The sequence below is a fragment of the Buteo buteo genome, chromosome 3 (genome assembly GCF_964188355.1).
Source record: "Buteo buteo chromosome 3, bButBut1.hap1.1, whole genome shotgun sequence".
NCBI classification, from domain to species: domain Eukaryota; kingdom Metazoa; phylum Chordata; class Aves; order Accipitriformes; family Accipitridae; genus Buteo; species Buteo buteo.
The window spans coordinates 1,010,038-1,033,405 of NC_134173.1; the positions used below are offsets into that span (position 1 = coordinate 1,010,038).

The 23,368-nt window shown below is 40.8% G+C and overlaps 2 protein-coding genes across 3 annotated transcripts in view; both read right to left on the bottom strand.

Annotated features, from left to right (window-relative positions):
• The window catches only part of DDC (dopa decarboxylase), a 76,746-nt gene extending 62,617 nt beyond the window's left edge, over positions 1-14,129 (bottom strand). The window contains exon 1 of the mRNA XM_075022690.1: positions 13,993-14,129. The gene's annotated coding sequence lies outside the window, so the exon portion shown is untranslated. The remainder of the gene's footprint in view (positions 1-13,992) is intronic.
• Positions 14,130-18,026: 3,897 nt separating this feature from the next.
• The window catches only part of GRB10 (growth factor receptor bound protein 10), a 148,500-nt gene continuing 143,158 nt past the window's right edge, over positions 18,027-23,368 (bottom strand). For both annotated transcript variants that reach the window (XM_075022693.1, XM_075022692.1), the window contains exons 16-17: positions 21,955-22,048; positions 18,027-21,159 (exon numbers count right to left, since the gene is read on the bottom strand). In XM_075022693.1, the coding sequence (XP_074878794.1) occupies positions 21,013-21,159; positions 21,955-22,048 (241 nt within the window). In that variant the 3' untranslated portion in view covers positions 18,027-21,012. The remainder of the gene's footprint in view (positions 21,160-21,954; positions 22,049-23,368) is intronic.

Genomic DNA, 23,368 nt, shown 5'->3' on the forward strand with positions numbered 1-23,368 from the left:
TAATTCTCCTCATCAACCATGGGCAATACACAAATCTTTGCTTAACAGAATCTTTCTGTGGTGGGAAAAAGCAAGAACATTAAGTTTCCCTTAATAGGTGCTGGCTAAGTCAGACCTGCTGCAGCCCTGCGAATGTGTTCCTGACCCTTCAGCGTGCTGGGTCTTTCACAGAGAAGAACTTCTCTTACTGCTGAAACACAATGAATAGAGATCTCCCCTTTACTGCCAAACTGTTTCAAAATCCAAGAAACCAGCATGTGAGAAAGATGATCCTAAAAGGTTTAAAAGCCAGGGCTTGTTGGTAAGCAACCAACAGATCATATTATTCACAGTTAATACAAGACAGGCTTCAACATGTTTTTTTGCACATGGAGGTATGTCACCCTGACGATGATATATAATGATGCTGTGCCCATGCAGTAATGGTACCAATTTATTACCATTGCTGAACTCTCTGGTTTGCAAACAAGGTGGGAGAGATAACATGTTTGAACAGAAGGCTCCAGCGCAGAACCGGAGAATGATGCAGACAATGTGTTATCAGTCACTTTGCAGTCCCATTGCCAGTCCATGTGCACGGACATGGATTAAAGCAGAGGGAGTTAAACTGTTCATACCCATTTCCCAACAGTTTTCACCTCTTCCGTCATTATACAATGCAGATTAGAAATTAAAAGGCAGTTTTCTCAGGCCTTCAGTCCAGTTACGATTAGAAGGCTTTACTCCCAGTTTTATTTTTCCCTCACCTGAATAGGATGACACTTACCTCATGCTAGCCTCTCAGTGTGACTCTAGTTACTGAATTTGGTCAAGATGTGTTTCTGCTGTAGGTCGCTGAGCCTAACATTATTTGAAAAAACCTGTTCTGAGCTATAATGTGAAGAGCTTTGAATTGACTCAGATGACATCAATATCTTAGATACTGAGAAAATAACCTGAAACAATTAATTAGGAATTGTGCTAGCACAATGTTTGTGCCTGTTTTCAACATTTGCTGTCAAAGGAACTGCCACTGTTGCCTAAGCGTAAGAAAAACCGCTGCTTTGTTGCATAGTATTTGGTTTACTCCTTATCCATAGTTTGAGGATGCTATTTGGAGGCTATAGGCCATATTTTCTGCTTCCCTCACTGTTGCTTCTTCAGAAAAAAACCCACAGTAGTAGAACCCTGTCTTTGTCCTTTTTTTCCCCAATATATTCTTCCAAGAATGTAATAATACCAATAATGGAAAAGAAAATTATCTACAAAAAAGAAAAGGAAAGAAAAAACCTCTAAGAATCACTCAGATGTATTGGAATGAAAAGTCCTTACATGTTCCATAAACAAGGTCCAAATCTGCATGAGCCATGAAGATGAGAATATTTTAGCAGAAATGTGCAACTGTTTTCTGGATAAAACACAGGGTACGTTTCCTTTGGAAGAAAGTAAGAATTAAATAAAGCCTTCAGACACAAATAGATGGATTACTTGCATCATACAAGGATAAAAACTAAGTCTCCTGCAGAACATAAGCAGACTTTGCAACAGATTAGCCAGGAGATGAATCTCAGACAGAGCTGACAAACTGGGAAAGTATCTGTCTTATCTTTCATGAATATTTTATGTGTGACTTGTTTTCCCTGCTCAGTTCTGTATTGCTGTCTGTGTGAACATGTGAAGGTAAACCAAAGGATAAAAAGGAACTGCTAGCAAAGTGAACATGGACACAGACTCAAACACACAGCTTCGGAGGAGTTAGCATCCCACTTGCTGGTTCGAGGCAGCCTAAGCACTTTAGTCTTATGGAAGCAAGCCTACAGGAAAGAGAGAGGTTGTGATGAACTGAAAAAATGTCAACAGAAAAACTGACAGGCTGTGAAGAGTCACAGCGATAGTGAGAGCAGGCTGCAATCACAGTAGGCAGGCTCTTCCAATACAGAGATAGGAATAGCTTCTGCTGTGAGCTGAGAAGATGTGCTTACCTGGGGGTGTAGGCACTGCTGGGGCACTCATCCAGCCATATATTGCTCACAGAAAGAATTTTCTCCAGCATTGACCACTGTGAGCCTCACAGAAGCTGTGGCTGATAGATGAACTGCTATCAGGGCTTAAATGTGCCATTAAGACCTCATGTCAGAAAAGCAAATTAGAGCAGTTAGTTTATGAATGGAGTAGTCCACTGCATGTGTGAAAAGACAGACCCAGGTGAGGCATGAGGGACAAGATGGCTTGAGATACAGAGGGAATACACTGCAGTGCTTGTTCTTATGTAAGTGATTTGATTACTGTTTACAAAGATATCAAAGATCACATAACGCTTGGTCCAGAAGACATTTTGTCACTGGCTGTGATTAATGCATTGTCATGAAGACCATGTACTACCATGCACTACTTGCAATAAGCTTGGAAGAGCATTTGCCACCAATAAAAGCTCTGAGTGAAAACAACATTGGAGTCTCCTCATCAAAAGCACATTCGTGCTCAATTGTCCGGGATTACAGCAAGTACTATGGCAAGGGATCATACTGGTGTTTCTTGCTCTTCCTCCCTGACAGCTTTGTTGCAAAGGTGTCTTTGACTCCCCTTCAGTCCTGTGCCAACATAAGCACCTTTCTAGAAAAGACCAATGCCAATTTTCTGGAGAATTCATGCTTAATATAACACAAAAGTTACTGAGTACATAGACTTCCTTAAAGAAAGAGAAATTACTTTATGCATATCACAGACCTAGGGCTCTGGAGAACTGAGCGGGAGCTGAATCTTCCACATCCACAGGTCTCCCTGGTCACAGACACACATTCACAGCTGAAGTGATGAGTAAGGTAATGAATGTTTCCTACCTTCTGCTGTGGGTTGTTGTCTCTGTCTCAGAGTTGGCAGTGATACGTGTACAGGTCTCAACCGCTTGAGAGCCGCACTCAACTGCAGTGTGTGATTTTGCTTAGGGAGATGCATTTACACTAAGATGAAGCTTTGCGCTGGAGCCATGGGACCAGTATGCCCTGCTCCTGACTCCTGGTAATATGGTTAGCAATAGCAATGCCATTTCCTAAGACAAAGGGCCATAAAATGTAAGCGTGCCAATCATGTATCACCTCCTTCTCTCTTCCCTTTTTCAACACTGTGGTTGTCACCAAGATGTGATGACCCCTGTTATAGAACAGCCAGATCCCTTGTCAGCATTGTGACAAGACTGTCTGCCCGCTAAGCATTGCTGCCAGGATGTGGTGACACCCGTTACGGAACAGGGGAAGTGTAACAGCACATGAAATAATACTGCCTACAGAATCAAGCAGCTGCAAGTCCTGCTGCTGGACAGCAAAACCCGTGATCCCCCAGTGCTCTGGGATGCATCCACCATTGCCTTCTTCCTCCAAAGACTGAGTGACTGACTCATGTTCTTTTGGGTGAAGTCTGATTATTATATCATGCACTGATTGTTAAGAATTTGACCCGATCTGCAGAGGGTCCAGGTGACTAAAAGTCTAGGTGACTGAAGACTCTAGATAGTAAGAAAGCTACACGGATGACTAGAAATTTTGCTTAACTGAAAGTATGATAATTGATAAAAACTTTGTGCAGCAATAAGCTACACTAAATGCTAGAAACTGTAGATAACAGTAAGATATGCTGATAATGAAATATTTTATGCAATAATAAAGCTCTAATTGTAACTACAACCCTGTGGCCAGTCCTCATTCTACCACAGGTCCCTAAAAGAACCTGCCTGTCCCTGTAGCATTGGGTGACAGAGCCACCAAGTGTTCACACTCTCCATCCTGCCAACTCCATAAGAAGGGCAATCATCTCCAGCTAGGAGGCAAAACAGCCAGCCAGGAAAGATAACAGCTTAAGCTGCTGCAGGTAGCTTCACCACAGCGCAGCCAGCCGTATCGCCACTCAGAACTGCCTGCCATCTGTTCTCCTTATGATACTGTTCACTCCCACACCTCAGATAATCACAGCTTCCACATTACCATTAGGAGAGACAGGCTCTCATTTAGACAGGATTTACATGTGACTGGAGGAGACAGGCAATTAAATAAGAAGGATAGTCCAATGCATTCATTACCTTTGTGCTCAGAGACCTTAGTTCAAGTTCTTGTTTTCAAGTACAGGTGCAAGTCTTTGCCGTATGCTGTGCAATTCTGGGTAAGTCCTCAGGGGCAGAGTCCATAAAGTCTTTTGCTAGGAAGAGTTGTTCTCTCCCAGCTTATTTGTCTGTGTTACTACATTTGGCTCCAACTCCATTTGGAATCCAAATGACCTAAATCTAGGCCAGGTTTAAAGTGGCAGCACCTCCCCACCCACACTCTGGCAGAGTTTGTCTCTGGTCAGAGGCACAGATTTTGAACCTCTGTGTACTGAGGTCAGATGCTGCCAGACTAGAAGCAGCCTGCCTTTACAGCAGTCTGACATTCTGCACCGTTCTCTGAAAGAGAGTCTAGGAAACATGCAGGAGTTTTGAGATTTCTGTTTTTTTCCTTCCTGCTAACCCTTTAAAAAACTCTCCCTTTTATTTAGGAGCGATCTTGATTTGTGTAGTCTTAAGAGATGTCTCTTCCACCTCTACCACCAGGCTAACTTTTGTCAGCAGAAGTGGTTAAGAAATGACATTTTTCACTCTTCTTCGGTGCTCAGAGAATACAGAATGGAGGGAAAGTATGCTGAGGGAAGGAGAATCACTACCACATTTTATGTTACATACATTGCAACATATAATGGAGCAAAATACCTTACTTGCCTACAGCTTCTGCTGAATTCTAGGGGATAGTATTTTCAGTTTCTCTCTTTCAACAAGACACCAGTCTAAACCTATTCCTATTGCCCACCAAAGCAAAAATTAAGAGAACTGCTCTGCATTTACATTCTATGACTTGTGAATTATTTACAAGCAGTTAATATTTTACATTTGTTGCTAATTCTGTTTCTTAATATGTGTGTTCGGCATATAAAATCACACTAACCTTTCATCAAAATTATGATTTATTTACTGTATCTTACAGAATAATAAACTCATACAACCCAGGTCAGTAGTCTACATGTTATGTAACTGCTGTCTTCAAGAAAAATAATTGGAGTAATTAATCTACTATATAAAAAAATAATGCTTAACTCAAGCTTCTTCAACTGCAAGTACAATGCATGTCAAGCATATTTCAAGCCTGCAACATTGGTAAGATAAAGGAAATAACTCCATGCTATGTTAAACAAGGGATGAATTACATGAGCTCCCTACAAAGGAAGAAACTTCCTATTCACTGAAAAAACATGAGAAATAGTGTTATATAGTTAATGGATACTTATTAAAACCAGTTGGTTTCCACCAATCCTAGGATAGCAAGCTGTCATGAAAAGCCCGACACTGTTTCTGGATCCTCAAGACAATATACTTCTCTTCAGCTCTGCAGCTTACAGCTTTGCTGGCTGCTACTGCTGCTACCCAGGAAGACAAGCTGTAAAACTGTGATGGCAAGGTGACCAGAAGCATCCTCAACTAGCATGTGGAAGAAGACTGGGGAATAAGGGATCCAGAACATGTGTTAAGACTCAAAACATTCGCTATGGCTCTGCCTGTTGAATTTGGAATAGAGATAGGTGGAGCTGTGGGTTTTCTTACAATGAAGCTGTATTCACATCCTCATCAGGCATCTAAATTTAATTATTCTTTTCCAGGAAAAATGGGCTGAATATTGGGATTGAACTAGGAGTGTAGAGGCACTGTACAGTGAAGCGGGGAATAATGTACAAATTACAGCAGAAGACGCACCTTCCTGTACTCACCGCTCAGCTACATACCATCGTCTAGCACTGCCCATTTCATATTTCTCTCTATGATCATCCTGTTAAATACCTATTGAATAATCCATTTATATTCATACCATTTCCTATCTGGTTGAAAAGATAACCTTCCTGCTGCTTTTCAAATACATGAATGGTGCTTCTAGGTCTACATTTGTTCTGTTTTCCTTCTGGTTTCCTTTTACAGATACTTTTCTTGAGCGAAAGGATGTTTAATGCTGCTTTGGATAAAAAAAAATTTTGATGCATCATCTTAGTAATTTCAAAGCATCTTCACTACTTATCAAGGCTTCTGTTGTTAAAGTAACTACCAGTAGTCTGTAGGAACTGTATTTTTTCAAAAGACCAATCCTCTTCTGAAAACAAGTACTGGATTCACTTCTAACATGGAGTAGTGCTGAGCAGTAGAAACTGCAAGAAGATGGCAAATCAGTACCTGGTGGCAAGGTCAGCTATATTAGATGTGATACTCTTTGTAATGTAATAATGTTGTAATAACACGATGTAATAATGTGCAAAGCTTCAGAATAGTGATCACCCTTCTTCACATATATTTTTGCATTTTATGTACCAAACATATGTACACTAAAAATAAATACTTAAAAGCAATGTGCAGCAAATAGCCTCCATCACAAGTTGTTTTTAAGAACAAGGCTGTGGAGGCTACACTTTATGCTAGGAACAAGAAAGATAAATCAAAGGTGTGTGAACATGCCTTTCCTAGTAAAACAGCACAAACAAGCCAATAGGTCCACCACAGAACCTGCAGAACATCAAGATCACTTTAAGTTTCAAAACCAATGAAACATGAGAGCTAGGGATGATTTTCTAAATAAACAGGTAACTAAACCGTGTTTTTTAACAGCCATTTTCAACAGCAGGTTAAATAAGAACAGGTGAGAAAGAAGGTGCTAACAGACAGTGGTTACTGATCTGTAATAAAGTTTTTTATTTTGTAAGAAAGATTAATAACACTGGCTTCGCTATACCACCTTTAATACCTAACTCCTTCTGCCAGCTATGAAATTTCACCTAAATTTATGTGCCCTTAAAATGACTACTCATAAAGAGGTATAACATCAAAAACTGTTGCTCCAAGAGGGCACAATGTATTTTTAAGAAATATGTATTTAAAAGGATAAGAAATCTGCTCTTGAAAAATTAGAAAAATGTTGTCTAAAGGAACCTCCAAAATAAAGAAAACATTGTCACAACAAAGACTGAGATTTTTTCTTTTTTCTGTTTTTGTTTTTGTCTTTGTTTTTTTTTTAAACCTTGGAAGGAAACATGTGAGGAAGCCACAGTAGTAGCAAATGAGTAGTTCACCACTCAATCTTAAAGTCATTTAAGGACTAGTACGCAGCTAAGTAATTACTGGGCTGAACAGAACAACATTCAACATGGTAACAAATTACTGTAATGGTAAAAAAGGTTTTTTTAAAAAGGAAGATGAAATGGGCAAAAAATACGTTTGTATCTCAGATTCTTGGACAGTGCTAGAAAGAAAATCACCCAAAGCCAAGAACATACTCATTAGGATGTACAATAGAAATTACCTTGAATGGGAGGAGGTAGAGGTAGACACAAGAACAACCCAGGGCATGGATTCACACAAAAGTTGTGTGTCGTGAGTAGATAGTCTTGAGATCAGCCTTGTAACTGGCTGGGCTGCTGATGCAGCTACAGAGAATCCTTACATATAAGCATAAAAACGGATGCTAATTTTTTTTTGTGTGCCTTATCTTTCATTAACACAAACCACGTTTGTAAGGCTCTGGGTTTTATTTTTTTAATTTAAACTTTGCATTGTAATAAATGTTATTTTCAGTAGCCTAGCACAATAAGACACCTATCCCGCAGGTGTGGTAGGTGTCAGAACTGTGGTCCTGCAATACTTACTCAGGAACCAACACCTATGTACCTGGTCTCCCGGTATCTAAAGATAGTGGCACAATATGGGCCCATTTAAAAGCTGGTGAGGCAGGCACAGGAGGGGAAAAGTTGTCGTCCCAGTCAGCAGTGCCAAGAAAAAATTTCTGGCACGTTCAAGGCAACAGAAGACACGAGAGAGAGCATGAGGCACCTGACATGTTAGCAACCAGCAAACAAAGGACTTCGGAAGAGCCTGGAAAGATCTTGTAACGGGAGCTTAATGTATGTAAGCATGCGTTTACATACCCACCTGAGTAAAGGCTGTGCAGTAGTATGTCGTTATCCTCAACAAACATGACATAGAGGATATCACTAAATAATTAAATAAATTCTAGGACATGATAAAAAGAAGGATTCTAGGGACAGATGCCAACATTAAATATAAATTTCCTTGGAGGAAAAAGAATACTGAAGAAAGAGAAGATTATGCCAGAAGAAAAACGATCAAAACACTGAAAAACATAAAGAAAGGAAAAACATGGGAGTATGTGTAATGTGTGCATCCAGTTGGAGCTGGCTGTTTCTTCTGCAGGCTCAGGCCATGTCACCAGTGGTAAAACCACTCAGGACTGTGGCAGGGCCCTGCTGCAAGCTAGTGACTGCCTAGGGATACCTGTACTTGCACCCTAGCTGGGGTGTGAAATGTTTTCTGTTTGAGTATGCACGTTCCTTAAAGCTACGCTTGTGCTGTTATTGTTTACAAAGCTTTCTATATGTTTTCTATTATGTAATTGGTTGGTTTGAATTAATCAGTTGAATTGGTTAATTAAGGTGAATGAATACCAGAAAGTTTATTTGATCTCAGGACTCAAATTTCTGGGCAATGATAATTCTGTATCTACATTTGTTATGAAGTTTGACTTTATAGCCCAGTTTATCATTGGTCCTCTAATACTAAATAGCATTAAGTTTAGTCATACAGAGATTTCCAAGCTACTTCTCTACAATCAAGCCTTTCCTCTGCATCTACATTGTAACATTAAATTTCATTTACACAGTATTTTTGAAACTTACTGATATGAGGGGGTTTTCCTCACAAATTTAGATCATCAATAGGGTGCTTTTAATTATTAACCTTTTAATATTTAATATAAAGACATTGTTAACACCTTCCTAGTTTCTACCTTTCACGACAGATGGTTCAAAAAGATATTCTCTAGCCATCATTTCTTTCTTTCCAAAGATCCATTCTTTCGTTCCCTGGGTGTTTCCACTTCCTATGCAAATTCTGTAAAATTAGCTGGTCTTTTATGCTTGGGCAGAAAATATTATCATCTTACGGAACATCTCGAGTTGGTGTCAATTGCCATGGACAAAAGATACACACAATATTCCTCTTTCTCTCCCACAAGTTCTCTTAGATGTTAGTTTATCTTTTAGTACAGTCCAGGCTTACTCATCATCTCCCATCTGAGACCTGTCACTAGCCATCACTAACAGTGAGTATTCCTCCTAGTCCATTCTTTCTATGTCCCATCTCAATCGCAGTTCCTGGTGAGGCACAGGTAGAGACCTGGTAGAAGTCTGGTAGACTCCTCTACATCAGCTGCCTGAAATACATGAAAGCCGCATTACCTGCAGGCTTTTGTATTTGTTAGTAAGCATATGAAAGCTTGCAGTGAAAGGACATCATCCCACCATCGCATTACCCACACCCCCACCCCCTCTTTTTTAATCCTGTTAAAGAGAAAGCCACAGGAACAGGGTAGGAGAGCTGGGAATGTCACATGTTGAATAGTCAGTACAGAGTCTCAGGAAGCTCACTAACACTAATTCTGAAGTAACATAGCATACAGAGGGAGGGTGGAATTCAGCCTCCAAAAATCTTAAGGGCAAACTAATCGACTTAGGCTAAGCAACCTCGGCGGCACTGTTGAATGAAAACCTCTGTTTAATAAGTAGTATGATCAAGAATAGCAAGAAGTTAGGATCCAATAAGAACAAGTTGGTAAATTGTATGAAAAATATTCTAGTGACTTTTGACCAATTGTTGGAACAGTTCTGGAATATTCAATATTCTCTCAGATTTTCACTTTCAAAAAGACTTCACTGCCCTCCTGGAGTTTAAGAGAAGATTTCTCTTCAAAGGCACTCACCCTTCCTCTAGGGAAGATTCAAATGAGCGGGCCTGGTTAGCTTTGAAAACAGAACAACATGAGGGAAGCCAAGGAAAGGATAAGGGAAAGAAAGAGTAAAGGGAGAAGATAAAGAACTTCTTTCTGTTTTTCAAATTTCAAAAGCCCAAGAGGGACTACTCAGTGAAATTAAAAGCAGATTAAAAACAGACAGAAGGAAACACTTTTTCACATGATGTGTGGTTAAAACTGCAGAAAATATAATTACCACAGGAAACACTGCAGTCAAGAACTCAGCAAGATTCTGATGGGTTTGCAGATGTATAAGGATATCAAACATATCAAGAGCAATTTAAAACTGCTGGAAGGCACATGTATTTCTTCAGGGAAAACTGTCCAAGCATTTTAAAACTGCACAAAGAAATGTGCTAATCAGAGTGAGATACAAAGGAAAAGGTCTCTGCAATACAATGCACCCACAGGATGCCATTAAAGAAATGTCACCTCCTCCTAAATCCTTTGCATTCATTCTCTCTCCATCCCTTGAAAGGAACAGCACAGAAAGGGACAATATGAGCCCCACTGAAAGACCAGTTCCTTTACGGTACTGTCTGAGATGAAAAGGTGTCTGCCAGCCATCTCCCCAGCATGCTGACATTTCGGCAGCCTTCAGCCTGTCCAATGTATCTGGAAATGTATATTCACCTTGAAATTCATATACCTGGTTCTATGAGTAGCTGGACTGTTTCTAATTTTCTGAGCTCAGACTGTTTTTAAAAGCAGAAAGCACCATATGTAGTATTTCTGTAATTTCCCATCTCGCTTTTTTACACAACTAAGTAGTCATAGTAATGATGCTTGCTTCCTGTTATTTCCACATTAACTGTATGTGCACTGTCATGTGTCAGAGAAAAGAAAATCTAAAAACTGTGAGGTTTTTTTTCATTTAAATTAAACAGTTTGTCAGCAGCACAACTGAGTGCAAATGAGGGCAGAACACAGGGAGGTGTTATAGGCAAAGTAGCATTACTCTGACACTGAATTTACAGCCTTCCTAAACAATAAACTCCAGTGCATTTTTTTTTTCCTAGGATCTCTTTTCCATTAATTTCAGCCTGTTACTTTACATCCTGTCCACCAAGCAGGAAGAGATTATTCCCTTCCTTTTTGTAGCATCCTTCTATGCATTTTAAGATGTTACTGTATCCCTTGAACTCCGAATTACACGACAGTATTGCTAACACCAGTGCTTGACGTTACCCTAGCAATCAGACAGTAGATGGTACTTGGTATATAAGAAGAAGAATTTTCTGAAGCATAAGGAATGTCACAAACCCAAGTTTGGCAAGACTGGCTTGAAATTCTGAAATGCTAATAATAAACCTCACTCAGGGTTACATGTGTTCCAGGTTCTACTGGAATGCAGAGTTACCGCTACTATAGCTTCAGTTGTCTCCAGTGTCAAGATCAGAAGAGTCCGATGTCCTCTCTCCTTATACGCCTTTCAGTGACTGAAACCTTTCCACTTTATCTTTGTTCAAACCACTTCAAAACCTTCCTAACCTCTCTGCTTCATATCCAGTCTTGTCGTAACAGACTGGGATATATATCCTCTATAGAGACCGCTTGATAGGTTACACAGTACCGCAGTCGCACATCTTTGCCTTCAGGTCACCCCATGTTCCTACATCCAGACTTACAGCATGACATTTCACTGATGGAGAAACACTGGAAAAAAACATCATGTGCTGCCTGCCGTTAATCCTCACATCAGTCGTCATCTTCTTAGAGACAGAATCTCTCTAACTGTCTGCCTTTGAAACCGCAAAGAATAAAATCAGGAATAAAGTAATATGTCTGACATAATACATGAATAACAACATTAAACTATATTTGACTCCCTATAACCACCCAGCTCCTCTGAAAACATATAGCCAGGAAGGGTAAAATGAAAATCTATTACACTTTCACAGAGCTCAGCAAACTTTCCCTGAATTTTAAAAACAAACGTTCCTTTCAAAAGCAAGAGGGGAAAAAATGTTATAGTATTATTTAGCTGTAAACTGTAAGAGCAACCTTATAAGTGCGCAATGCTCTTGCCAGCTCTCTGACAAAGAAACTAATACTAAAATCCCAATTTACCTTTCAAGTAATAACTATTTACCATAAGATCTCTTCTCCTGTTTGTTTGTTTGTGACTAGACAGAGATACAATCTGTGCAGGATCAAGAAAGAAGTTGAAAAAGGTACAACAAAAGAGTTGTTGCATTCAAAACGTTTTCTATAGGAAAGATATATTTGCCAAGAGATAAAACATGTAACCAGCACGAGCATTAGTCAGATGGGGAGACAACTCATTGGAGGAACACTGGAGGCCTGCGTACACACAGAGGCAACAGACTTAGTTGAGCTGAATAACAGGATTGTGATTAGGATACACTGGAAGAAGGTTGAGTTTGTTGTATAGGTTGGACTGATTTTTTTTTTCACTTACAAATGATAGTATTACAAAATACTGTTGGCCATACATTTTTGCTGATAATGCAATATATTATCTGTGATTGATTGAAAAAAATATATCATTTTGGGTGCCTCAGAAGAATGAAGCAACCACTTTTTGATGTGTAATGGAAGGAACACAGTAAGAAACATATACTAAAGAGAGAATATGGGAAAGACTGAAGCAACAGGGAAATTTCCCAGGGATGTGTATCAATTGACCATCCCAGGAAACTTTCTGACAAGTTCAAACAACCTTTAGCAATTTTCTTTCCACTGCAGTGTAACAACTCACCATCTCAAATGCTACTACCCATCCCCTCACCTACTCCTCTTGGGACCGCATGCTTCCCACGAAATAGAAGTTCAACAGAAGGCAGCTGACTGGCAAAGGGGGAAGGCAAAATACATCTCAAGTTTTCTGCACTTTCACAAGATTGATATGCCAGCTTGCAGCCACCCTTTGAAAACTGTCCTGTTCTGTCTCCTTACTCCCAAACATGAGGCTTCAGCAACCTCTTTGCTAACAGAGCTTTTGTAATATCTTCTAAACAGATGAAACTTCCACCTAGCCCTGTCCTGCTATTTCACTCTACTAACTTTACAGTATGGGACAGATAGGTGAGAAGGCAGTCTCTGTTTTACCAGAGAAGCAACAGTTTTACCCCATTATGTGTGCAGAAAGAACATAGCTGTATAATTAAAAATCCAGTCCACCCCCTTGGTCTCAGTAAATCCCTATTCCTGCAACAGGCATTCCAGTTTCCTCACTTTGCTTTTAGTCTGCATTACCGGTGGGGGATGTACCCTTTGAATGTCAGACTTCCAGGATGCTCTTCCCTCAAGTGTCACCTTCCTAAGGAAACCTTTCAGCATGCATCACAGTTATACTGGAAAAATTGTTTTTCATCACACTTTCATTAGGGTATTTATTCTTTTTTTTTTTCTTCCCCATTTTATTTACCATTGACATAAATGGTAAATTTACGTAACATAAATGGTAAATGGTAAAAGTTGTCATGTCATTCCCCCTTCCTTTTCCAACTATACCTCCACGAACAATAGTTCCAATTTCATCATCTTCTTACTCTCTGAATCCCACCAGCGTTGAAATAATTTTTCCTGTTCTACATTTAACCACACATAAAATTGTAATGTCAATGTATGTGGATTGCTCTAGTCCCTGTGCCGTAAACAGGACCTTTCCAAGAGGACAAGCCCAGTGTGACACGTTTACCATGAAACCAAGCTACAGGAACAGGAGAACTGAATTTTCAAACCAATAAGAACTTTTTTGCCAGACCAAATTTGAAAAGGTTGATAAATTTCCCTTGTCAGCTGGGATTCAGCTCCAAGATTGCCCGGTACGCCATCATTCAGAGGTACTGCCATTCCTCCAGACTGCTTCACTTCACCAGCGGTGCCCTCGAGTCAATCTTTAGAAGCAGTTAAGGAGAGATTCTCTTAAAGGTGTTGTGAATTGCGATGTTTTGATTTTAAAATACTTCATGAACTCTTGACTATTTCAACAAAATTGGCTTAAGCACACGTCAATTAAAATAGAAATACATTTGGCGTATTACGCTGCATTTCTAAACGCTCGCTAGCTTAATACTTAACAAATCACGTGGACTTGTTGGATCACATTATTTGGTGAAAGTACAGCGGTAACTTCACTTTCAGGCATTAGTGAGCTTATCCTTACCTGTTTGGAGATTTCACTTCTTTTCCAGGTACTCTGGAAACAGGTGTTTTCTGTAGTTCCCTGATGTGCTCCCGTCCTGTGAGGCAGCGCCACAGAATTTTAACCTCATGAAACGTCTAGGGATTTTTCCAGTAACTATCTGGTCTTTATTGCTTCTCCGCTTGCCCTGCACTTTTTCGTTAATCATTAACCCCGCGCAGCGCTATGTTCATTAGCTTCATCAGTCATTCTTTCTCGACACGGGAAGAGAAAACTTGTGAATTCGGCGGGCGGCAAACCCGCCGGGCTCAGGAGGGACGTTCCACCTGCAGAGCCTCGGGTGACACGACACCGGGGGCCGGCGAGACCCTGCCTCCGCCGACTCGAAGCCAGGGGAACGACGCTGGCGAAGATCCCGGCCCCTCACACCAGAGAACCGGCGGGACAACGGGGGACAGGCCAAAGCCGGCCAGCCCCCCGCCCCGGCACCCCGCGGCCTGCCGACCGCCGGTTCCCGCGTCCGGCCGCCTCAGGGCCGGGGGGGAGGCCGGCCGGTTGCCCCCGGGCACGGCGGAGGGGCGAGACCCTCAGGGTCACAAAGCGGAGGGGCGCTCCCCTTGGCGGGGGACGGGACGGGGAGGGCACCCCGCTGCCTTCGGGGGGGATTGGGGGGGCCCGCCGGCCGTTAGCCAGCGCCGCCATTTGCAGCCAGGGGCCCGCAGGAGGCGGGCGAACCCCCGGCCTTCGCTTCGAGCGGTTTTACAGGGGGCAAGGCCCAGGGTGCAGCCCCGCTCGGTTGCCGACATGAAACAAAGCAAACCGAGCAAAGAAGGGGGGGGGGGGGAACCCCCAAAACAACCCCCAAACCCTCGCATGTTTAACGCTGGACGGCGAGACCCCACCGACCGGCGCTCCCCCCTGCGGCCCAGCCGTGGCCGCCCTCTGCCGGCCCGGCCGCCTCAGGCGGCGGCGGCGGCGGCGGCGGCGGCGGCGGAGGAGGAGGAGGAGGAGGAGGAGGAGGAGGAGGAGGGCTGGAGGGCTGGAGGGACGGGGCAGGGGAGAGGGGGCCCTCCCCGCCTCCCTGCCTCCCTCCCTGCCTGCCGCTCTCTGGCCTGCCAAACCCGGCTTCCTTCAGCTGTGGAATGAGGCCAAGTCCAGGCTTCATTTCACCTGGGCCGCACTTGTGTGACAGACATATCTATCTATTTACTTCTTTTTCCTTTTGGAAGACTGATTTTACTCTTTTTTTCTTTTGTCCTGACTCACTCCAGGATTTGAAACCGGTCAGAAATGGAGACCGGGAATTAGCAAAACGGGATTTCACGGTCGCGAGCTCCCGTTTGCTGTGGGCAAGGGTTCAGAGCCCCTCACAGGGCGGCAGCGGCCTGGGGCAGCCACGCGCTGTGGTGGGAGACCCCCTGCGCCCAGCCACCCTCTGAACACCAATTCCATAGCTATTTCTCTGCTTGATAACCCAAAATGCTGATCCTTAGACCTCTGGAGAATGGGTTTCAAAAGGCAAATAGAATGGGAGTCTTTACGCAGAAGTGTCTTCACAAGCCTGAGGGAGGAGGAGGGGAAACTGACTCTAAGGGACTGGTGAGCAGCACTCGGGCATCACACCGCTGTCTTCACTGGGTTCCTAGTCACACCCAAACCATCACTTGGACGATACCGCCCAAGAGTAATTCTTTTCTCCGCTCCATTTCCCTCCCAGTCTAGCTCTTCTGAGCTCTCTTTTATTCTTAAGAGCCATACCTCTGACTGCAGCTGAGCTGAGCTTCAGAGCCCATAAACCCAGGCTGTACTTTGACTCAGAGCTGGCAGCTGTGTTTATTATTTCACCTTCCTGTTCCCCAATTGGGGCACCAGACTCTTGCAGCCAACACATGGAAAACACCTGATTATAGCAAAGCATAAAAACATGGGTAACCAACAAGTGTCCTAAGACCCTGTTAATCACAGCTCAGTGTCTTGCGATGATCCGATCTTTCTCACTAAAACATCTGCTAGTATCTGTGCAAAATGATGAGCAATTAGAGCAGAATGTCTTCGGGCTAAGAGTTTGCAATGTGAGTGTTACATGAACTAATTTATTTTGAAGTCTTAGATGTGACTAATCGCAGTATCTAATGAAAATCATATACCTCTTGGACATAGTTGTGGTTATATTAGGTTTTCAAATACTAATTAAATTGTGCTCCAAGTTAAGGAAGGAAGACGTAAGATTTAGGATGCAGAAGCAATCGAAATTAAGGCAATGTGGATATTTCAAAGGAAGATATCTCTTTTCTCCATCTGCCGATACTGTTACTGAAGTTTCCAAGATGTTAGACAAACAATGCCGGAGACACAAACCAATATACAAGCTGGACATTAGCAAACCAGATTAAAGCATCACTAAATTAGCAATAACACAAACCCAAAGTCATCTAAAGTTCGACTTACTTGAAGGGAAATGGCTCATCTGGTGATGTTTTTCTCATCTGGTTTGGCGGGTACAGGCTGAAGCAGCAATTTGGTGTTAAAATAAACGTAACTTTAGGGTTCTGTGTATCAGGATAAAAAAGTGCTGCAACCACACGCTGTAAACACTAGTCTGACACAAATTTACTCTCAGGTTCAAATGCATCTAAGCTGTTTTGCCAGGTGAACTTCATGCTGGATCTGATTACGTCTGTTGTCCTGCAACTAATGTAAAAGCAGCACAAACCTTCTATCAGGCAATTAATTTAAATCTGTACCATATACCCATTCCCGACCCAGACTAATTTTGTACTGGTGACGTTCTGACAGCACAGGTACCTGCTCTTAACGTCTAGGGCCAGATTTCACAGGTATCGTTTTGCACTTGCCACCGTTGTGGGCAGTCTGGACAAACATGCAGGCAGCACTGCCCTGCCATTAGGCAGGCTTACCAGCACCTTTTTACCATGCTGCTTCTTTTCCACGCCATCTTCTTGTCTGTTCCAAATGTAATATATACAATAAGGTAAGGTGGCATTTGGGGGTTGGGTATTTTTTGTTTGTTTTTGACAGGTTTGTGTGGAATTATGGTCTAAATTTTAATGATTACAGAGGGGGGCAGTATCAACGTCAGCACAACTTCCTCAGCTAAGCAAGAAACAGGCATCTTCAAACCTTCTGTAAGCAAGCAGTCCAGTCCCCTTTGTTCAACTCAGTGAAAGAGTAAGTTGCTGCATGCAGGATAGTGAACTCTAAGTACTTCAACATGCACCTCCAGATAGAAAAATGTTGGGGAATATCAAAGCCCAAGATAAGTACTCTGCCTTTATGTGCCTATGAATGAATTTCATAACGCTAACATACAACTCATGCCCCAGTGCACTACAAACTCACACGAAGACGCAGCATGCAGAAGCCAGAGCGTGACTAAGGCTTGAAGTGGAATGCATTTGATGGCTTCTACAGATTAGCAAGGCAGAAAAAGGGAAGGATTGTATCCAACAAAAAAGTGAAACATTTCCAAACTTTTATTATTCTATCTACCAGAAGAACCACCAATCTCTCCCTCCCCAAAATGGCTTTTTTAAGCAAAAACATATTTTGTGCAGATGTGCTTTCCCACCCAAATGCTGATGGACCACTCGAATACAAGGATTACAGGGATAAATAATTGCTTTCTGAAAGTACTATTAAGAAGTTTTCTGATCCAACAGCTATCAGGCCAATAAAGTGCTTTATGCAGAGTATACATTTTCAGTGAGCTATAGCTTTATGACCCAAAAGATGCTCATGGTATATTTCCTGATTGGATTCTAGCAACCTTCCCAAATGAGTACTGTAAATATCATAGCGAATATCCCCAATAATTTTCCTCAAACAAAAGGGGTGAACAAGTTCTTTTTTAAATAAAGGACAGTCTGTCTTAAATCATAAGACAGAACAGCCAGAATAAAGATATCTTGGAGAGTCTGTTTTCCTATTAACTCTTCTTAAAGGCTGCTTAATATAACCCACCCCAAATAACGCAGAATTAAGGCAAGACATACCTGGTGTACCGATGTATCCAAAAGACGACATTAATTCCAATATAAAATGAATAGCATTGTATTAACGTTTATTTCTAATTACAAGAAACAGAATATCAGTCCCTTATTTGTACAAAAATACCTGAAAGATTACAATTAGGTTCACAAGCCAAAAAGCTATTTACAGTATGAAGCAAAGCATATTGAATAAAGGTTTTGTCTCTTAAGTTAATACCTTTTGCATTCCCTGAAACTTTAAACTTTATTCCATTTTACAGTCACTAAATCTTGCATTGTGACAATATAATTTATGATAAGCAAGTCTTGCCACTGGAAAGGTGCATTGATTGGTCAAACTGTCAGGTATTTAGTGCAGAAAAGATAAGACAAAACATCTAAACTGAGGCACGTGTTTCTTCAAGATTAATTAACAAATAAAAAGTTTTTTGTACTTTAACACCTATCGTAACATAACTTAACTAGTAACCTCATTACCAAAATGGTTTGGCATTTTCCTTCTCAACATATTCAAGATTGCTACATGAAGTATTTATTTAGAAAATAAAATCACAGGCAAAAAGATAAAAATTCAACAGGCTCCAAAACAACCCTGAGCATCCCCTTTACATTCATGTCATTTAAATACAAAAATAAGAGTCAAATGTCCTTCAGTCCTTGGTATTCTGAGCTGGCAGCCAGCTGAATCTGTTGGAAAACTAAGGTGGTATTGACTGTTTTCCAGCAGAAAGAAGACAAAGCAGTGATCTGCTTAAGTAAGATTGTTGCCACTTTGAAGGTGGTCACTTTCTCAAAACAGCTCACTTTAGCTGGGAAAAGTACAAAATACTAAGTCAACCATCTACATACAAAAATCATGATTCATAGTCAAACTTTTATTCTCAATTTAAATAAGATGCAAGGTTTTTTTTATAAATATGAAACACTGCAAATACTATCCGCCTACTGGGAAAAATGCATGGTTGTCACTAAGCTATGTAAACAGAAAAACTTAAAACTACAGCATAAATGGTCTTATTAAACTGGTAATGTAGTCAATACAAGTATCTTTTTTCTCCTAATAGGGGCCAAATAGAAGCATGCAAAGTGAAGTCAGACTTAAGTTAGCTTAATTTCAAGGTTTTAAAATACATTGTCTAGAAAGCAGGAACACTCATTTCACTATGTACAATTAAAAAAAAAAAAAGCTGCTACTAAAACCAAAATCAAGTTTCTTCATTTTTAATATCTAGACATTAAATGGAAAAAAAATACTAAATGTGTTCTGTAAACTAAAATACAGTGTTTCTATACCATTGACATAGTTATAAGCTGATATGGACGACTCAGGCAGGTTATGGTTTGTCTTAAGCTATTCTCAACACTACATGAAGACCTAAAGGTGTAGGATTGGTTTTCCTTCTTTACCCTTTCAGATGGCTAGGATTTCAAACCCAGTGGCAAATATTAGTAAGGATGAACTAGCCTGCGTAAATCATTTACCATCTTAAGAATGCTCCATTCTGCACTATGCTCTGCAAGTTCCCAGGGTGGAATACCTCTCACTGTGGCTAACTGCATGAAGTACTGGGAAGTTAATTCAGTAACAGTTCCTGCACCAACCACGTTGCTGAAAGAATGGTATTTGCAATTGGAGGATCAAGGTGGGACTTGTCTAACTTTAATACTGATTTATCATCAGAAAGAGTTATTGTGTAAACATTAAATAACTGATTTAAACATTAACAGTAAAGTAGTTCTGATGACAGACCAGCACCAGAGCAGGATACATGCTTGTCTGCCACAGGTACTGGCATGCTTTAGCGTGTGTAACACAGGGATCACCAGTTACCTTGATGGATGATACTGCCAGCAGCTAGTTCACAATCAAATGTGTTTCCATTCCCAGTATGTTCTTTCTTACCATGTAAACTTTCATGGCCCTACAGAAAGCAGAAGGGGTTAATTTCTTTTTATGCCCTATTCCCCAGGAGAGCTTTGTGTCACTGTAGCTTTACTATATGGAAAGAGCTCTTTGAAACAGTCTGAAAATTCAAGGAGCTATAAAGCTAAAACCACTGTTTTGTTTTTTTTGTGTTTTTTTTTATTATTATTTTATTTTGTCATACTAAGACTACCCGCAGAAGAATCTTCTCACAAAAAATGGTGGTTTCAAATACAAGTGTAGTCATTCAGTCCTATTCTATTTAGTAACAGTAAGTTTCCTCAGGAGAACAGTCAAAAGGCTGTAAAAAACAAACCACCACTCCAATAATAAAAATTTGTGCATAGAATCTAATACAGTCTTTGCATGACTGGATGCCACTAATATGCCATCAACATACTACAGCCATAATGCTACAAGTCAACAGTTTTAAGAGTATGTATATGGTGGTATGTTCTTTTAGAATTGTATCCTCATTGCTTCTTCAAAGACATCTGCAGATCATCAAACCTCAGGTCTCCAGAGAAGTTTTGAGACACATGCGCGCACACACACACACTTCTTGATTTTCTTCTAGATCCTTTTAGGCTGAAGCATTCCATACATTTTAGGGTGCAGATTAATACCCAACTCCTGCATGAATTTTAAAAGCCACATCAGCTCCTAATATAGGCTGCATACAATATCCGAAACAAAGTAGGAGTGCAAAAAAAGTGATCAATACAAAAAGTAAACACACTAGTCTTAATTGTCAAGATTATTCCAGGGCAAGAGTTCTTTTCAAAGATTTCTCTTCACACTTGTTCCTGTTAAGTGGCCCAGCCAAGATAGTTTCCAGTTTTGTTTCAAATTTACTCATGGTTTTACATACCCTCCCCCCATTTTTGGGATGCTGGGACACTCAGCAGCAATCACTCTTAGGTGTTAGACAAACCAGCAATCTTGGTCTGTTGGCACCTGTCGAATCCATCCCTTTCAGAGTCCCAAGGTGCATAATATTTTTATTTATTTTTACCAACTTACAAATCTGCCAATTCCCCAGTGTCAACGTTCTCTTACAATTACTCTTCTAGCAAATCCAGTCTTCAGTGAGAGTCAGATTTGAGGTCATAAGGCCACTCGGATGCAGTGGTGTTTGAGTTTGCAGGGCAAGACTCCTTTGTTTAGTTGATAGAATTCAACAAGCTGGATTAGATCACTGAATTTGGTGTTCCCGTCATCCAGGCTGAAAAATATCTGTCCATCATCTTCACACTGGGGAAACGAAACATTGTTTTCACATTAGACTGCACATGAAGAGACGCAAACGTGGCAAAACATAAACAGTACCACTGTGTGATGTAAGATAAACGGTGGGCACTGCCCAAACAACCTAGTGCCCAGAGATCTTCATGAAACCGTGCGCGGCACTGGAAAAGAACATACATTAACCCAGCTTGAAATGTTTTGTTTATGAAAGTGAAAGCTCATGGGCAAAGTAATTGAAAGTTGTAGAGACAGCACTGGTCTTCATTACATAAAACAAAAATACTCCCAGAATATTTGTTAGCGGTTCGTAAAACTGGCAGGTGAAGCAAGGGAAGAGGGTTTGGACCAATCAAGAGGTGTACATCATCTTAAAGTTCTGATAGTCTTTTTGATCAAGATAAAAATCAAACAGGTTATCGACATCCCAGTGTAATGTTATTTTAAGCTCAATGTAATTGGGTGACCTCCAGAATAAAACTTTTTAAAGTTTCCCTAAGTTATTCTACATTTGCCTAAGTGACAGGGAGACAACTGCTGCTGTGGTTGCTGTCAGTCACAGAGAACAAGTTCCGTGCGTTACTTCTATACCTAAGTGACTTACACTAGTTTTCCAGGCAACATTAACAAAGAATTTTAATCAGACATTTGACAATTCTAAAGAATACTTGCCAATACACTTGCTAATGGAAACATCCCTCTTAATTACATCAGTAATTAAGAAGAGTTCTCTTCAGATGTTGGCAAAGCTTTACGATTTAAGATTTCTTTTTTTGTGATCAGTATCAAAAATAACCTACTTACCGGCAAGATTTGAAAATGCTTTATTTTTTGATGATGGCACAGTGTAAGTACAAATGCCTTTGGATTGCTTTGGCTGTCCCGGAGAAGAAACAGTCTAGGAGAGAACATTTTTAAGTACACACTGAATACCACAATCCGTTTCTTCATACATAATGAGAACTACTACATTATTTTGTGCTATTGCCTAACTATTCTTTAGTTGCATTAACAGGTGATTCCATAACTAGCAATTTGCTTTCAATTTTTTATACCATGGCTATGCAACACTAATAGATGAAGAAACAAGAAATGAAAGATACATGACAGTAGTTCTTGCCCTGTGAATGTATGTATGAGGCTTTTGTTAAGGGTCTCTCTAGCCAAGCTTTCCATTACTGATATGTACTCTCATGAAGAAAATGTTCCCATTTAACTCCAAAGCAAATCTGGATTTCTGTAGATGGAAAAGTAATACATGAGAATCTGTTCCCACTCTCTTGCATCAGTTTACAGAAATCCAGTGTTAGCAAAATTACATTTAAGTTAAATGGCTGCAATTGCACAGAAACAGCTCAATACTTTCTTAAAATGACTTATCAGTTGTTAAGTAGCATCTACGTTATCATGATGGGGAAAATAAGACACTGATTTTTCCTCTGAAACAGACACAGTATTTTTCCCTTACCATCACTGGAAAAGAATACACTTTAGAAGTATAGTTAGCAACATCATACACTACACAACTGTCACTTTTAAGTTGACCCACAAAATTGAAGCCCTAATTGAAATGGTTAAATATGTACTTAGAAGAGGAGAAAAAAATCTAGCCAAAAAATGTTTCCTCCCCTTGACATTTATGAACTAAGGAAGGAGAACCTCTCCATGCTACAGGAAACAAGAATATACCTTTGGCATAAGGCTCACAGTGCTAATCACTAGTGGATTTGTGAGATGGCCAAGCACAGTACTGGGGCAGGCCTCAAGCCCTCTTAATTGCTAACCACTAAGCCAGGAACACACTTTTCCAAGGCTGGGTTGCAAGAACTACTTGTAGTCTTGTGAACCCGAAAGAAGTTACTGCAGCTCCCCAGAACCGATTGAGAAATGTCAATACCACAAAAATGCACCATCATAACCAGGGTCAGTCCAATACTCGGAGACAGGCATGTCTTGCCATCAGCGGAAACCATGCATGGTATTTGAACATTCCTTTTCAGTCCTAGCAAGACCAGATGTGTGGAAAAGGGACCAAAGACTTCACACATTAGGATCAGTCTCAGGGAGAAAGACCTTACCTGCCCTGTGGTTACTGCGGTTCATGCAGATATCTCTAAATCGTATTTCATCTAGCCATTTCAGATAACACACGGTATCATAAGATGGTGGCACAAAGTGAAGCTCAGCACAACTGATCCTGCAAGTGTTTACTCAATCT